Below are 16,763 nucleotides of genomic sequence, written 5' to 3'. Positions count from 1 at the left end.
TTGCCTTGTAGCGAATATCCTTCTTGCTAGGAGATCCATCTTTCTTTGCGAATACCCACTTGCATCCGATTGCCCTTTTACCTTTCGGTAATTGCGCCAACTCCCAAGTATTGTTCTTCCGGAGAGACTGCATTTCTTCATCCATGGCGCTTTTCCATTTATCACTTTCTAAGCTTTGCATTGCTTCTTGATAAGTGATAGGAATATCATCAACAACGGGAAGGGCGTAGGCCACCATATCAGTAAATCGAGCAGGTTTACGAATTTCTCTCCGTGGCCTTGCAACTGCAACTGGTTCTGGTGTACTTAGTGGTTCTTGGGTCAGAACCTCTTCAACCTCTAATTCCTCCATTGTGGCTGGAGAATTAGACTTATTAACTGGGCAAATCCCCATCTGCTCAAACTCCACCTGTTTTGGAGTACACTCCACCTGCTGTGGAGTATTGCTCGTCTGAATATCTTTATCTGCTACCTTTTTCAATGTGGCAGATTCATCAAAGGTAACATCTCTGCTACAGATCATTTTCTTTGTGCTTAAGCACCAAAGACGAAATCCCTTCACTCCAGAAGTGATTCCCATAAAGAGAGCTTTCTTTGCCCTCGGATCTAACTTTGACTCCTTCACATGGTAATATGCAGTGGATCCAAACACATGTAAGGAATCATAATCTGTAGCCGGTTTTCCAGACCATACCTCCATAGGAGTTTTTCTTTCTAATGCAGATGATGGCAAACGATTAACAAGATGGCCTGCGTATGTCACAGCCTCAGCCCAAAATTGCTTGCCCAACTCAGCATTGGACAACATACATCGAACTTTCTCCAGCAATGTTCGATTCATACGCTCTGCCACTTCATTCTGTTGTGGTGTATCCCTAACTGTGAAGTGTCGAACAATACCATACTCTTGGCACACATCAAAGAACGGATCACTTTTATATTCCCCTCCATTGTCCGTCCTAAGCCGCTTGATTTTCTTGCCAGTCTGGTTTTCGATCATAGTTTTCCATTTAAGAAAAACTCCAAGCACTTCATCTTTAGTTTTCATGGTATACACCCAAACTCTTCTGGAAAAGTCATCAACAAAAGTAACAAAGTAGTGTTTTCCTCCCAACGAAGGTGTTTTGGAAGGCCCCCACACATCTGAGTGAATATATTCCAAAATACCTTTTGTATTATGGATAGCAGTGCCGAATTTCACTCTCTTTTGCTTTCCCAGAACACAGTGCTCACAAAATTTTAATTTGCAAGCCTTTGCACCTTTCAACAATCCTTGCTTTGCCAGAATTTGCAAGGATTTTTCGCTGGCATGTCCCAACTTCATATGCCACAACTGCATTGAGTCCAAGTCTTTGTTACCGGAAGCTGCAGCGACTGCTCCAATAACTGTACTACCTTGGTAGTAATACAAGTTATTTTTCCTGATGCCCTTCAATATCACAAGTGCGCCAGATGTCACTTTCAAAATCCCATCTCTCATAGTAACAACTGAACCATTGGATTCCAAGGCTCCCAATGAGATGAGATTTTTCTTCAAACTGGGCACGTACCGAACATCAGTCAGAACTCTGGTTGATCCATCTTGATTCTTTAATTGGATTGAACCTATCCCAACAGTTTTACAGGCATTGTCATTGCCCATATAAACAACTCCTCCATTTAGTTCTACTAAATCAGAGAACCACTCCCGGTTAGGGGACATATGATAGGTACAACCCGAATCCAATATCCACTCATCTGAATGGAACGACGATGATGATGCAACCAGTGATAGTTCAGAGTCACTAGTATCATGCTTTGCAACACAAGCATCTACAGCAGCTTTTCCCTTATTCTTCAGCTTTGGACAATTTTTCTTCCAGTGGCCTTTCTCATGACAAAAAGCACATTCATCTTTCCCGAGTCTGGACTTTGACTTTGATCTCCCCTTTTGAGTTTTCTTCCGAGTATATGAACGACCTCGGACTACTAAAGCTTCTGTATCTCTGATTGAGTTTTTCTGTTTGTCCTTCTTTCTCTGTTCATAACTGTATAAGGCCGCACAGACTTCGCTCAGAGATATATCACTCCTGCCATGAAGTAGAGTAGTTTCTAGGAACTCAAACTCCTCAGGAAGTGACCCCAACAGCATCAAAGCCAAATCTTCATCTTTGAATGTCTCATCCATATTCAGCAAATCAGTGACTAACTGATTAAATTTGGTGATGTGATCATTCATTGTGGTACTTGGGACGTATGTGAAGCGAAACAGTCTTTTCTTCAAGTGGAGCTTATTTTGACTGTTTTTCTTCAAAAAATTTTCTTCAAGTGCCACCCACAACTTATTTGCAGAAGTCTCCTTTGAAAAAGCATACCTCTGCTCTCGAGAAAGGCATGATCGAATTGTGCCACATGCCAACCGATTGATCGCCTTCCAATCTTTCTCCTGTACATCATCTGGTTTCTCTTCATCAATTGCAATGTCTAGACCCTGCTGAAAAAGGGCATCTAGAACCTCACTTTGCCACATACCAAAATGGCCCGTGCCATCAAAGATCTCCACGGCCAATCTTGCATTTGCAATTGTCGGTCTTGTCCACATGGACGATGTTGAAGCTCCTACACCGACCGTTTTCTCCATAATCTTTCAATATACCTAAGGAAATCTTTTCTGATGTGGAAGATCAGTTTAAACTGCAACCACAGAGCATACTACGATTAACCTTCGGCTCTTGATACCACTTGTTGTTCCAATAGGGTCGGAAGCGTGTAAATTATTGTACTAAAAAATCACACAAAGTTCAATTCCCAGGGAAGAGAGGTGGATCACATGGATCTCTTAAATACCAAGTCTTTCCTTAGTCAGAATATCCCTTCTATAGTAATTTAATAGCACAATTAAATACTACTATTATACCCTCAAATATTGAAAGAAAAATAGGACAAGAAAGAACACAAGAGTTTTAATGAGGTTCGGTAAATTATACCTACGTCCTCGGGCACTAACACCAGATGATAACTTTACTATCTTCACAATATTACAAACAAATAGAATTCCTTGAGAATTCTCAAATGGGAGAAGAGAGAAAACTAAGAGAGAAAGATTGGTTGGGATGGTTGAAATGAGAAATGGTTAGGCCTATTTATAGTTGAGGTTCAGGGACTAACTTGCAAATGGCCTAAAAATTAGGGACCAAAATTGTAATTATCCCTTTCAACTTTAAACAACTTGCCAACTATTTTTTTTCTTTCGGTGCCAATTGCACCTCCCACCATTTTTGACTTTTCAACCCCTTTTTAATTTAACTTATCAACAATTTCCTCATTAAGTAGAATATTGCTTGGCTTGAGGTCACAATGAATGATTGGTTCTTCACAATGATGGTGCAGATATTGGAGTGCATGAGCGACATCTATGGCCACACTTACTCTTTGGAAGAAGTTTAGGTTTCTCGCCGTCTCTGGTCCATTCATGCCAATAAGTGGATGCAACCAGTCTTCCAAGCTTCCATTTTCCATGAACTCATAAACCAAGGCTTTAAAATCATTGCCTTGGTAATCGACTCCTGAAATAGCTGTTAGTACCTTGACAAGATTTCGATGTCGAATGTTCTTCAAGGCCTCGCATTCAGCCAGGAAACTCCTAGAAGCTCCACGATTCAGAAGATTAAGCACCTTTACTGCAATAACTGCTCCACTAGCTTGAAGAACTCCTTTGTATACAGAACCAAAGCTTCCTGAACCAACCAAATTCTGCGTGGAGAATCCATCCGTAGCCCTTACGATGCTTTGGTATGATAGTTGTAAAACTGAATTTTCTACGCTAGTTGCTGTTGCCTGTTTCTCTTTCTTCTTTCCAATCCACAAAATGAGGAGACAAGTAAAAGCCAGAGTCACTCCTAAAGTCACAACAATAATTGCAACTTTTAATCTAAGAGAATTGCTTGACGATGTTTTCAAGTTACATCTTAACATGTGTAATTCGGGGATGCCTCCACAGAGCTTACTGTTTCCCTCAACAAATGTTGCACTGGCATTCTTAAAGATTCCTCCACTTGGTATCACTCCTTCAAAATTATTGAAAGAGAGATTTAAGTACCTTAAAGCCCCAAATCTGACAAGAAATTCTGGAATCTCACCTGAAAGATTATTGTTGGATACGTCTAATGCCTCAAGTCCTCTCAGTGAACTCAAAGATGAAGGAATGGGTCCTTCAAAAAGATTTCCATCCAAATACAGTTTCTCTAGACTTACACAACTACCAAGGGTTTTTGGAAGCAAACCGGATAACCTATTTTGAGAAACATAGAGTTGACCTAGATTTTTCAAATTTTCTACTGCAACAGGAAGCTCACCAGTCAAATGGTTTGACGATAAGTCCAGAATTATGGACATGGATGAGACCCCAAGTAATTGAGGGGGTATAGGTCCACTAAGATTATTATAAGAAACAGTCAGTTCAAGCAAACTCTGGCATTTGCCTATACTTGGAGGAATGTTGCCCTGGAGATTGTTAAAATCTAAACCAACTATTGTTAACGCCGATAAATTTCCAATAGAATGGGGAATAGTCCCGGAGAGAATATTAATATGAGCGAAAAAATTTTTAGCTTTTGAAGCCTCCCAATCTCAAATGGTATGGGACCAAACATTTGGTTTTCTGATGCAAATAATACTTCCAAATTGACGAGATTACCAATCCCATCTGGGATTCTTCCCATTATTTTGTTCTCGTCTATTTCTATCCGTAAAAGGGTGTTGGAAAAATTGCTGACGCATTTAGGAAATACCCCTCCAAAATTATTGTCACTAATAATTAGAAATTCTAATTTGGTATTATTGACTAAAGTGCAGAGAAAGTTCAAGTCACCTTCTCTCCCATGTCCCAAACCGTTAACGGCAAGTTGAAGCGTAGATAGTTTATCCAACTTCTCCAAGGAAGGCACCTTTCCACTAAGTCTATTATCATTAAATTGAAGTACGTCTAGATTTGAGGCATTGGTTATTGAAATCGGGATTTGTCCGGAGATTTTATTTCCCCTTACAGAAAAGAACTCAACATATGGCATAGTGATCGCTAAGTCAGTATAAAGAGTACATTGAATCTTATTTTCACCAATATCAAAGAACCTAATATTGGAAAGATTGAACATTGCAACAGGAAGCGTACCAGAAATTGCATTTGCTGCCGCCAAAAAAATTGAAAGATTTGTTAGCCGTCCAAGAGTTTCAGGTATAATCCCATCTAATGCATTATATGTCAAGGCAAGTTCCTCCAAGGATGACAAATTACCCAATGAAGGTGGGATACTCCCTCTCAAACTGTTGTTGTAAAAACTCAAGACTTTCAACTTTGACAAGAAACCCAGAAAAGCAGGTATTTCTCCTGTTAGCCGGTTGCCTGCCATACGAACTATTGTGAGCTTAGAGCAAGAAGATAAATTGGAAGGAATTTCACCACTTATGGAGTTGTTGGTCAGATATAATGTTTCCAGTCTCCTTAAACCACCAATCGATTGAGGAATCTGGTTATAGAAGCTGTTGTTCAAAAGATTCAACACCCTAAGGAAGCTCATATTTCCAATGTGTGGTGATAAAGATCCCGAGAGTTTGAGGGACTGTAGTTCCAATTTGGTGACTCTCTGATGCTTGCGACCGCATGTAACGCCATGCCATTGACAGAAGTGAATGGAACTATTCCAGGACTCCATGACTCTAAGCTGATCATCAGTTATCTTGGCTTTGAACTGGAGTAATGCTTGTTGATCAGTGTCATTTCCTCTAACTACAAGGCCTGTTGGAGTTTTTGAGAAAACTTGCTGTGAAAAGAAAACAAGGAAAAAAGAGCAGCATGCTTCAAAATGCTTTTTTGATAGCTCCATCAACTTGAATCGTGATGAGATTGATTTGTTTTGAGAGTGCTTGGTTCATCAACAAGAACTAGCATGCAATATAAGTAGGCTTCAAACTCTGGTATCTCCTGTCAATTGGTTCATGTTTTCCAGCTTTGAAAATCACATCACATGCCTACGGTTTTCTTGGGAATTTGAGCTAAATGCTTCCTTAAGGAATCTGTTGTCGATTTTTTTCCCACAACTAAGTCAAAATTGATGTCCTAAATGCTTGACAACTGGCATGAAATTTTAATACTATGATTGCTGTTGGCGTTAAGAACCAAGTGCAAGCAAGTTCAGCTCTGACTTGAGCAACAAGGCTCGAAACTTGCTGAAGAAACAAAACAGAATTCAAAACAGAAATTGAAAGTGAAAACAAAGAAAAATAGAGTATTGGATGATGAAACTTAAATGAATTTCATTAAAAATGAACAATGGCTTAAAGCCAATACAAATACCAGACATGAATTTATGTGAATCGAATTTGTATTATGTTATCATCAAGTAAAAATGAATTTATTTATTACATTCGAAATAAAATTTATAAAATATCAAAATTATTTGAATTTGTTTTAGCTTGATCGACTGATATGATAGAATCCGAAAATATCCGAATTAAAAAAATCCTAACCTGAAATGGCTCGAGTTTGAGAATATCTAAGCCCGAACTAATTTGAATCCAAATACAGCCTGATTTGAGGCCGCTGGAATCCTCCCGTTTTCCACCTCATCATTTATGTTTTATTATTTCTTTTAACACATCTAAATTTTTTATGAATTTCAAATATAAAAATAAATTTAAATATATAAAAAATATTTTTATTTCCCTTTTCATAAGCGTAATAAAATAAAATAGAATGGCTGCCCCAGTTCTTGTATTGGGAGAAGACATTGCAAATGGTTTTTAGTAATGAATTTCAAAGTTTGCAACTTGGGAAATTATTTGGGAGTGACTGGCAACATGCGGATTCGGAGGCTCTGCGCCGAAAGGAGCTGTCTTTCATCAGCATTATTTAATTAGTATTAGAATAATAATTAATATGATTATTGCTATTGTTATTATTTGGTGTTTTATTATTCTTATAATTATATTGCAATTATTATAGCATTCCTTTATTTATTATTTATTATCATTGTACCATACACTATGCTTAAATATATTTCTCTACTTTCACTATTTCTATTTCTGTTTTACTGTTTGGGGTCGGAAAATTTTTATTTTAAAACATTATGCTCCACATTTTTTCCAAATGCTTGACAATAACATCAATCGTATTTTTTTTTCCAGATTTCGCTGGAATTTCTTAAACAAAATGTTAAAATAAAACGTAGTCAGTAGACTTGACTGTAGCCAACAGAGAAGACAGAGAATTATTGTCATCTCCAACATCAGTTTTCCTATGGATATTATTATAAAATTTCAAAGTAAAGATGGAATAGGAAAGGCATCATCTTAAAATTATGATTTTCTTCCAATAATGTTTTGTTTAATACCATAATCAACTTCAATGAAAGCTCCTTTCAAAATCATATATATTCATTTGAATGCATCACAGTTGTAGGAATGAAGCCACAAAATAATTCTTTGTTTACAATCATAGCTCAAATAGTAGTAAATTGACCAACTCATAAATGACTATTTTCTTCGTCTACCAGTAGTAACTTATTTTGATGGCCAGTCAGTAACACACATAGAGAAATATGAATGAGTTTCGAGGTAACAGGCCATCATACATGTCTGTTCCAACATTAATGTATTGTAAAATCTTCAGAAAATCTTTATTTATTTAAGAGTAAAATTTGTTTTCATTTACTGTTTATTTTTTTTAAATTGTAAAAAAGGCAATGTAAAGACAAATTGTTCATAAACATAATTATATATTAAATTAAAAAATAAAAAGAAACGAATAGTAAAATAATAATAAAAGAATAATTTATTTTAATAAGAAGGAACAAATTAAAAATTAAAAAAATAATATGATAACCTAAATTGACCTAATGAACAAAATTAATAACTCTTGTAACTCAAAAACCAAAAATCCTAAATTTGCCTAATGAATAAAATCAATAAGTTTTGACCCTACAAGAAATAAAATCTTAAGAACATGCAGGTGCATTGAAATCTCTTATGGTTACAAATGCGATTGAATGAGCAGCGATGCTAATGGGTTTCAAACCATCCACAAGCTTCGGCTTCAACTCTGGTATCTCCAACGAGTCTGAAAGTTCCAATGGTGTTCCGTTTAGCAATACAATACTGCTTAAGATGTTCCCATCTTTTGGAGTCAAATGATACTCTTCTCGCTTTTTATGTCCTTTAAATTCAAAATTTGGACTCCCACCATTTAAATTTAGATCATGGAAAAGATCAATTTCAAATGAGGTATTCTTCGATAAGTTGATGAAAACAAAAGAAACCCCGGGCTGCAACCAAGCAAAAATTTAGGAAATAAAAAATTAAAATTAAAATTAATTGAGTCAACCAAAATAATAATAATTACCTCCTTTTTGGCACAATGAGAGTATACACGTAAATATGGAGAACCCTTATGCGTGGCGGAAAGAACTTTACTCCCCATAACTCTATGCCACAAAAGTGCACTGCAAAAGATATTTTAACAAATGAAATTAAAACAAATGAATTTAACAACAAATACGGTGGAAAATATATGAAAGATACCCATAATAATCTGGATTGGGAACAAATGTGGTAGTGTTAAGAAGAGCATAATTGCCCCCGGTCAAAGCTTGTCTGCAATAAACTTTGTGGTTATAAACTGATGTCATTCCCAATTGGTCCAAGTACCTGTTGGAGTCATAAGTTAATCATTAGATTTTAATAGGGCCTTAAAAATAATCAACTAATAAAAGATTTGAAAAACACTTACCAAAAGCCAAATGCAAATGTATACGACACTAATTGGCCACCACTGTTATAAGCTCCACCCGATTCACTAACCCATGCACCAGACCATGGTGCAAATTTGACAATAGCATTTGAAACATCTTTAAATGTCTGAGCAATTTGGGTCAAGAAAAATGGATCTTGGACACGACGAACCACATCTGGGTTATTACCTACATTAATCATCAATAATGTTAAACAAATCATGAAACAATAAATAATAATAAAAATATTTTAATTGATATATAGATAGATACCGGGTCCGAGATTATAAATATGATGTGTAACTCCATCAATAACGTCATGTCCTGAAGCATCCAAAAAAGTATCGAACCATTTCTTGTCATAGAAACCTCCCGGGCCTAAAATCTTAGGTTGTGTTTTTGGATTTGGATACATCTCTTTTACAAGATTTTTAAGTGTTGCCATATCTTTTGCATATTGTTTAGCTTCAATCCTAGCACTAACTCCTACTCCACACAATTCATTTCCTAAAAAAAATGAAAAGAAAATCGAATATGATGAGAGTCAATCATATATAAACTAATCTAAAAACATAAAAATATTGATACCAATCAAATACCTAATTCATAAGAGTCAATTGTATATCCTTTGGAAATTGTATAACTCATGAGATCCCGAGCATTATGTGAATACCAATCACCAACCCAAAGAGTCTTTTCAGTTTCGGACTCTTTTCTTCCGATAAGAGCATTTAAACCAAATGTAACTTTAGCTCTACAACATAAAAATAACATGAGTAGCTCACATCATAATTACTATTTTAAAATAACACAGTAGTCATAAATTTATACCGAGTTTGATTGAAAAACTCATTGAGTTCATCCCATCTCTTCATGTCAAGACATCCAATGGAGAAACCGAATAAGAAGCCCTTGTCTTGTTTTTGGAATGGTTGGCAATTCTCAATATTATTTCGAACGTTGTACACCACTTGATCTTGTAACGAACCTCCAACTCTAATTCTCAAAGGATGAAATGCTGAAACCATAATTTATTCACCAACATCATTTAGCATATTAGAAGCTGCTCATATCAGTAAAAAAAAAAACTAGTAAACAAAACATTCATTAGAATAACTCCAATACTCACCTTTTACAGCCTTTTCAAGAATCTTGTTCTTCAAATCCTACCAATGGAATATATAATACAAAATAATAAACATCTAAGTAAATAAATAGTCTTGAATCAATATATACTAAAGAAATAAAATAAAATTACCAAATTAAAAAGTCCAGCTTGACCCCACGGACATTGATCGTAATCACACTTGTTTGTAGGCCACCAATCAAGGGTAACACAAATAAAATCTTCATCGGTTTGAGCTATGGAAGTTGCTCCTTCAACCACAACTTCAACCTTTTCTGCCTTTGAGACCAAAAGACAGGACAAAAACACAACAAAAAACGTAATACTTTTGAAATTCATCATTGGAAAAATAAACAAACAAAACTTGAATAAATTGATATGATAAAATACGAATGAATCAACTGACTATTTATAGATCAATAATACACTTAGAAGTGAACTCAAATTGGTTAGAGTCATGATTAAATTGAAACAATTAAAAGAATTGTTTGTATTATAACTCTTAAAAGCAATAAGTAATATCAATAATTTGATTAGGATGAAAGTATTTTTGATTATTTTAACTAAAATTATCGTAAGGCTTGTATTTTATTTTAATTAAAATTGTCCAAATATAATAGAGTTTTAGTTGTGTTTTTCTTTTATCATAGAGTTTCAGTTGGATTTTATAGATGAGAAAAAGTTAAAATTGATTAGGGAAAGTACCGAAGGTTAGGGAGATTGATAAGTCAAATAAGAATAAATAAAAAATAAAAACACGTTGCGTCAGCGAAAACTCCAGTTCCTCCTGCATCCTTTGTAGTTTTCGTATTGGTTGAAATCTATTATCTGTCTTAATCCCTGTACTTGACGAAAATGTTGACGAAAATTACTATTGGTATTAATTATTAGACTAAGATTTTAACTTTTTAACTTTTTCTTAATATATTATTTAGTATCCGAGTTTGACACTTTTTTTACTGTGGTACTATGTTATTTTTTATTCAATTTTGTATTTGTATTTAACAAAAGTTATATATTTTAGTATTCGTAGGTAACAAGATTAACTGTTAGTTTTTAATTTGACCACCCATATATATGTGATAGCCTTCTCCATTGAAGACTGGTGGTGCAGCAGCGGAGAAGCTTGATGAAGCCATTGATTTTGAAGTTAAGTTGTAACAGGTCCACTGAGATTACAGCTCTAGATACCAATTGTTGGTGTTAAGAACAAGTGCAAGCAAATTCAGCTTATGGGTTGAGCAACAAGGCTCGATGCTTGATGAGAAAACAACAGAATTTGAGACAAAAGAAAAACAAAGAAAATGGAGAATTTGTTGGAAGGGAAACTAATTGAATTCATTTAAAAATAAATAATGGCTTAATGCCAATACATAAACCAAGCACTAAGTTGTCAAAATCAGTGTGTGGTCACTTAATCAACACCTACTACCATTAATACATTGAAACTTGAAAACAAAGCTTGTACACTTAAACAAAGCTAAGTTAACAGCTCAATCACTATCAAATTACATCAAACATTAACCTAACATAGTTCAAAATGAACTTGAATACATTTCATCAAACTATGGTTACAAAATGAATAAAAGAACAGCAGCTGCACTTGCTTCAGCAGCTTCTGCATGACTCAGTCTGCATAGCCTGCTTCTTGACTGCTCCTGGTGTTACATGTTGACCAAACTTCAACAATATAATTTAATATGGATACAAAAACAAAGAGTCTTAAATTTCAGTGATTACTGACTACACTTGATGTAAAATCAAATATACAAACATTTGAATACATTCTTCCAAATTCGAGTAACATAAATAAAATCAAAGCATATTGGCGTTATCTCAAATTCTTATTTGATGAGGATCCAATAGTTTAAGAAGCAAAGAGAAAAACAAAGCATTAATACAAAATACACTGAGAAATTATCAGTGGAAAGCTATAAATATTGCATATTTATTCTCTTTTCTCAAAGCATAGTGCTTTTAGGCGAAATGTGGAGACCTGCTAATACCCAATAGAATGTGAACAAAAGATAAAATCCTACACTTTGACTGACCCAAGCCTCTCAACTTCATCCATACGACACCTTATATACCTGCATGTGGAAAACAGGGTAATCTGTTTTACTTCTTCATATCATCTAAACATAACACTCATCTCCAAATGTAGTGGAAATATGCCTTAAGTAATGGAATGATTCAATATTTTGCTAAGATAAGAAGTTATCTCACCTTTCGACTAAGCAATTTATTTAAGTTGGAACCTCATGACGTAATCGAGTTGGATGAAACTTGTCTCTAATGGAACAAAGTTTGATAACAACATCACTCATGTCAATCCGCTCATTGGGTGATTCAGCAGAACAAGTGAGTCCTATTTCGAATAGTGAATTCAAGCACCGAAGATGTCTATCATTTCTTGAGTTTTTTACACCGGGAGTTCCTCGTGCGACTCTTTCTTCAACAAGAATAGGATCTGTAACCTCGACTATTCGTTCTGGCAGTGCTGCCTTAACAAAGTTGCGAAGACTTAAACCTTCTCTAAACCTTTCATCGGTCGGCCTTTTTCCTGTAAACATCTCAAGCAGTAGGATGCCATAGCTATACACATCACCTTTTGTTGACAACCCGCTTCCCATGCCATATTCTACAATTAGTTCATCAAAATTACATATAGTAATAATTGCAGAGAGCATGAAAAATTGATATTAAACTATGTGATTTGCTTTTAAATTATGGAAGAAAATACTAAAGTGAACATACCTGGAGGAGCATAACCAATAGTTCCTCTTAATCCAAGGGAGCCTGATTTATTAGCAGAATAGTTCAGTCTGTCCGTAGAAAGGATTTTTGCTAAGCCGAAGTCACTTATATGACCAACCATTTCCTCATCAAGTAGAATATTGCTTGGCTTGAGGTCACAATGAATGATTGGTTCTTCACAATGATGGTGCAGATATTCGAGTGCATGAGCAACATCCATGGCAACACTTACTCTTTGGAAGAAGTTTAGGTTTCTCACCGTCTCTGGTTCATTCATGCCAATAAGTGGATGCAACCAGTCTTCCAAGCTTCCATTTTCCATGAACTCATAAACCAAGGCTTTAAAATCATTGCCTTGGTAATCTTCTCCTGAAATAGCTGTTAGTACCTTGACAAGATTTCGATGTCGAATGTTCTTCAAGGCCTCGCATTCAGCCAGGAAACTCCTAGAAGCTCCACGATTCAGAAGATTAAGCACCTTTACTGCAATAACTGCTCCACTAGCTTGAAGAACTCCTTTGTATACAGAACCAAAGCTTCCTGAACCAACCAAATTTTGCGTGGAGAATCCGTCCGTAGCCCTTACGATGCTTTGGTATGATAGTTGTAAAACTGAATTTTCTACGCTAGTTGTTGTTGCCTGTTTCTCTTTCTTCTTTCCAATCCACAAGATGAGGAGACAAGTAAAAGCCAGAGTCGCTCCTAAAGACCCAACAATAATTGCAACTTCTAATCTAAGAGAATTGCTTGATGATGTTTTCAAGTTACATCTTAACATGTGTAATTCGGGGATGCCTCCACAGAGCTTACTGTTTCCCTCAACAAATGTTGCACTGGCATTCTTAAAGATTCCTCCACTTGGTATCACTCCTTCAAAATTATTGAAAGAGAGATTTAAGTACCTTAAAGCCCCAAATCTGACAAGAAATTCTGGAATCTCACCTGAAAGATTATTGTTGGATACGTCTAATGCCTCAAGTCCTCTCAGTGAACTCAAAGATGAAGGAATGGGTCCTTCAAAAAGATTTCCATCCAAATACAGTTTCTCTAGACTTACACAGCTACCAAGGGTTTTTGGAAGCAAACCGGATAACCTATTTTGAGAAACACGGAGTTGACCTAGATTTTTCAAATTTTCTACTGCAACAGGAAGCTCACCAGTCAAATAGTTTGACGATAAGTCTAGTATTATGGACATGGATGAGACCCCAAGTAATTGAGGGGGTATAGGTCCACTAAGATTATTATAAGAAACACTCAAGCCAAGCAAACTCTGGCATTTGCCTATACTTGGAGGAATGTTGCCCTGGAGATTGTTAAAATCTAAACCAACCATTGTTAACGCCGATAAATTTCCAAAAGAATGGGGAATAGTCCCGGACAGAAAATTAATATCAGCGAAAAATTTGTTTAGCTTTTGAAGCCTCCCAATATCAAATGGTATGGGACCTGACAGTTGGTTTTGTGATGCAAATAATACCTCCAAATTGACGAGATTACCAATCCCATCTGGGATTCTTCCCATTATTTTGTTCTCGTCTATTCCTAAACGTAAAAGGGTGTTGGAAAAATTGCTGACGCATTTAGGAAATGCCCCTCCAAAATTATTGTCGCTAATATATAGAAACTCTAGTTTGGTATTATTGACTAAAGTGCAAAGAAAGTTCAAGTCACCTTCTCTCCCATGCCCCAAACGGTTTACGGCAAGTTGAAGCGTAGATAGTTTATCCAACTTCTCCAAGGAAGGCACCTTTCCACTAAGTCTATTATCATTAAATTGAAGTACGTGTAGATTTGAGGCATTGGTTATTGAAATCGGGATTTGTCCGGAGATTTTATTTCCCCTTACAGAAAAGAACTCAACATATGGCATAGTGATCGCTAAGTCAGTATAAAGAGTAGCTTGAATCTTATTCTCACCAATATCAAAGAGCCTAATATTGGAAAGATTGAACATTGCAACAGGAAGCGTACCAGAAATTGCATTTGCTGCTGCCAAAAAAATTGAAAGATTTGTTAGCCGTCCAAGAGTTTCAGGTATAATCCCATCTAATGCATTATATGTCAAGGCAAGTTCCTCCAAGGATGACAAGTTACCCAATGAAGGTGGGATACTCCCTATCAAACTGTTGTTGTAAAAACTCAAGACTTTCAAGTTTGACAGGAAACCCAGAAAAGCAGGTATTTCTCCTGTTAGCCGGTTGCCTGCCATACGAACTATTGTGAGCTTAGAACAAGAAGATAAATTGGAAGGAATTTCACCACTTATGGAGTTGTTGGTCAGATATAATGTTTCCAGTCTCCTTAAACCACCAATCGATTGAGGAATCTGGTTATAGAAGCTGTTGTTCATAAGATTCAACACCCTAAGGAAGCTCATATTTCCAATGTGTGGTGATAAAGATCCCGAGAGTTTGAGGGATTGTAGTTCCAATTTGGTGACTCTCTGATGCTTGCGACCGCATGTAACGCCATGCCATTGACAGAAGTGAATGGAACTATTCCACGACTCCATAACCTTGAGCTGATCACCAGTTATCTTGGCTTTGAAATCGAGTAAAGCTTGTTTATCAGTGGCGTTTCCACTAACTACAGGGTCTGCTAAACCAAGCAAGTTAAGACACCGGAAGTTGAAGCATGAGAGAAGAATTATAACTTCAACGTAAACATGGAAAAAAGAGCTGGAAAGTTCCGAATGCCTTTTCAATAACTCCATCAACCTGAATCAATTTCTATACGTATTTCAAAGTGTTTTGTTGATCAATAAGAAAAAAAGTGCAGTATAAGTAGTTCCTCGACATTTTATAAATAGAGGCTTCTATTAATAAATCATGTAGAGACATTTTATAAGTCTCCCTTCAATCCAATAGAAAGGAAGTCTATAGACCACACTTAGATGTAAAATCAAATATATCCCATGTCAAACATTTGAATACATTCTTCCAAATTCGAGTAACATAAATAAAATCAAAGCATATTGGCATTATCTCAAGTTCTTATTTGATGAGGATCCAATAGTTTAAGAAGCACAGAGAAAAACAAAGCATTTGTTAAAGTCAGCTCCCATGCAGCAACAAAGGTGGCCATGCAAGGAACGTGCTTCAAGCAGCAAACTGGTGCAGCAAGCTGAAGCAATTTTGGTTCATTTAGTTTCTTTAAATGAATGTTTTGTATTTAGTTAGGATCAAACTTAGTTGGTAGCTGCATTTTGATGTAATTAGGTGATGAATGACAAGTTTAGGTAGCTGTTTATGTATTCAAACAAGTTTACCAAGTTACTAGGCAAGTTAGTGGTGTTAGGTGTGTTATTAGGTGGTAACTTGTTTGTTTTGTTGTTGTTATCTCATATATGTATTGGCATTATGCCTTCTTAAATGTTTTCAATGAAAAATCAGCTCATTTTTCATTCAAATCTCTCTCTTTCTTTACTGTTTTTCCATTGCAAATTTTTCTTTCTTCTTCGGTTGTTTCTGCTCCAAGTCTCGAGGCTTGCTTACCAAGCAAAGCTGGAAAATCAGCTTGCTGCTACCTCTTGCACCAACAATTGGTATCTAGAGCCCTTGTCTTAGTGGACCTGTTGCTTAAAATCAAGGAACCTGATGGCTTCTTCAGGATTTTCACCAGCAGCCCCACCAGTCTTCAATGGAGAAGGCTTTCACATATGGCTGGTCAAGATGAAGACTTACCTGCAGGCCTTTGATCTGTGGAAAGTTGTCAACACAGATGCTGAGCCAACACCACTGAGGGCCAACCCCACAGTAGCTCAGATCAGACAACATGCTGATGAGAGGACCAAAAGGCACAAAGCCATGTCTTGCATCCAGAACTGTGTGTCAGATGTCATCTTCACCAGAATTATGGCCGTGAGACTCCAAAACAGGCCTAGGACAAGCTTAAGGAGGAGTTTCAAGGCACTGAGAGGACAAGGCAACAGCAGCTATTGAATTTGAGAAGGGATTTCGAAAATCTGAAGATGAAGGAAGAAGAAACAGTGAAGCAGTATGCAGATAGAATCATGGCAGTGGATAACAGCATAAGGCTCCTTGGTGAGCACTTTGATGAGGCAAGAATTGTGGAGAAAGTCCTCTCCACTTTGCCTGAGAGATATGAGGCAAAGA

The 16,763-nt window shown here is 36.3% G+C and overlaps 3 protein-coding genes across 3 annotated transcripts; all 3 read right to left on the bottom strand.

Annotated features, from left to right (window-relative positions):
- Nucleotides 1–3,276: 3,276 nt before the first annotated feature.
- Nucleotides 3,277–5,861, bottom strand: LOC107931768 (putative receptor-like protein kinase At3g47110). The gene is made up of 2 exons (XM_041102053.1): nt 4,850–5,861; nt 3,277–4,607 (listed from the first exon to the last, which is right to left on the bottom strand). The coding sequence occupies exons 1-2, from the start codon at nt 5,859–5,861 to the stop codon at nt 3,277–3,279; spliced, it is 2,343 nt and encodes a 780-aa protein (XP_040957987.1).
- A 1,923-nt stretch (nt 5,862–7,784) lies between these two features.
- LOC107931769 (heparanase-like protein 2) lies at nt 7,785–10,265 on the bottom strand. Its single transcript, XM_016863701.2, has 9 exons — nt 10,021–10,265; nt 9,892–9,928; nt 9,594–9,780; nt 9,362–9,516; nt 9,036–9,269; nt 8,762–8,951; nt 8,554–8,679; nt 8,375–8,474; nt 7,785–8,297 (listed from the first exon to the last, which is right to left on the bottom strand). The coding sequence occupies exons 1-9, from the start codon at nt 10,228–10,230 to the stop codon at nt 7,971–7,973; spliced, it is 1,566 nt and encodes a 521-aa protein (XP_016719190.2). The 5' UTR covers nt 10,231–10,265; the 3' UTR covers nt 7,785–7,970.
- Nucleotides 10,266–11,307: 1,042 nt separating this feature from the next.
- LOC107931793 (probable LRR receptor-like serine/threonine-protein kinase At3g47570) lies at nt 11,308–15,361 on the bottom strand. Its single transcript, XM_041102052.1, has 4 exons — nt 13,588–15,361; nt 12,646–13,515; nt 12,115–12,529; nt 11,308–11,978 (listed from the first exon to the last, which is right to left on the bottom strand). The coding sequence occupies exons 1-3, from the start codon at nt 15,359–15,361 to the stop codon at nt 12,135–12,137; spliced, it is 3,039 nt and encodes a 1,012-aa protein (XP_040957986.1). The 3' UTR covers nt 11,308–11,978; nt 12,115–12,134.
- Between the last annotated feature and the right edge of the window lie 1,402 nt (nt 15,362–16,763).

The sequence above is a fragment of the Gossypium hirsutum genome, chromosome D10, assembly GCF_007990345.1.
Source record: "Gossypium hirsutum isolate 1008001.06 chromosome D10, Gossypium_hirsutum_v2.1, whole genome shotgun sequence".
NCBI classification, from domain to species: domain Eukaryota; kingdom Viridiplantae; phylum Streptophyta; class Magnoliopsida; order Malvales; family Malvaceae; genus Gossypium; species Gossypium hirsutum.
The sequence above is the reverse complement of the archived record's forward strand: the minus strand, read 5'-3'. Positions and strand labels throughout refer to the sequence as shown.

Excerpts from the sequence above, each read along its gene's own strand:
- LOC107931768 (XM_041102053.1), bottom strand. The coding sequence starts at position 5,861 with ATGGAGCTATCAAAAAAGCATTTTGAAGCATGCTGCTCTTTTTTCCTT. Across the intron at positions 4,608-4,849 it reads TTTGGGACATGGGAGAGAAG|ATTGGGAGGCTTCAAAAGCT; the intron begins GTGACTTGAACT and ends ATACCATTTGAG.
- LOC107931769 (XM_016863701.2), bottom strand. The coding sequence starts at position 10,230 with ATGATGAATTTCAAAAGTATTACGTTTTTTGTTGTGTTTTTGTCCTGT. Across the intron at positions 9,270-9,361 it reads AATTGACTCTTATGAATTAG|GAAATGAATTGTGTGGAGTA; the intron begins GTATTTGATTGG and ends CATTTTTTTTAG. Across the intron at positions 8,680-8,761 it reads ACATTTGCATTTGGCTTTTG|GTACTTGGACCAATTGGGAA; the intron begins GTAAGTGTTTTT and ends TGACTCCAACAG.
- LOC107931793 (XM_041102052.1), bottom strand. The coding sequence starts at position 15,361 with ATGGAGTTATTGAAAAGGCATTCGGAACTTTCCAGCTCTTTTTTCCAT. Across the intron at positions 13,516-13,587 it reads ATCCAACAATAATCTTTCAG|GAGTGATACCAAGTGGAGGA; the intron begins GTGAGATTCCAG and ends ATAATTTTGAAG. Across the intron at positions 12,530-12,645 it reads TATTGGTTATGCTCCTCCAG|AATATGGCATGGGAAGCGGG; the intron begins GTATGTTCACTT and ends AACTAATTGTAG.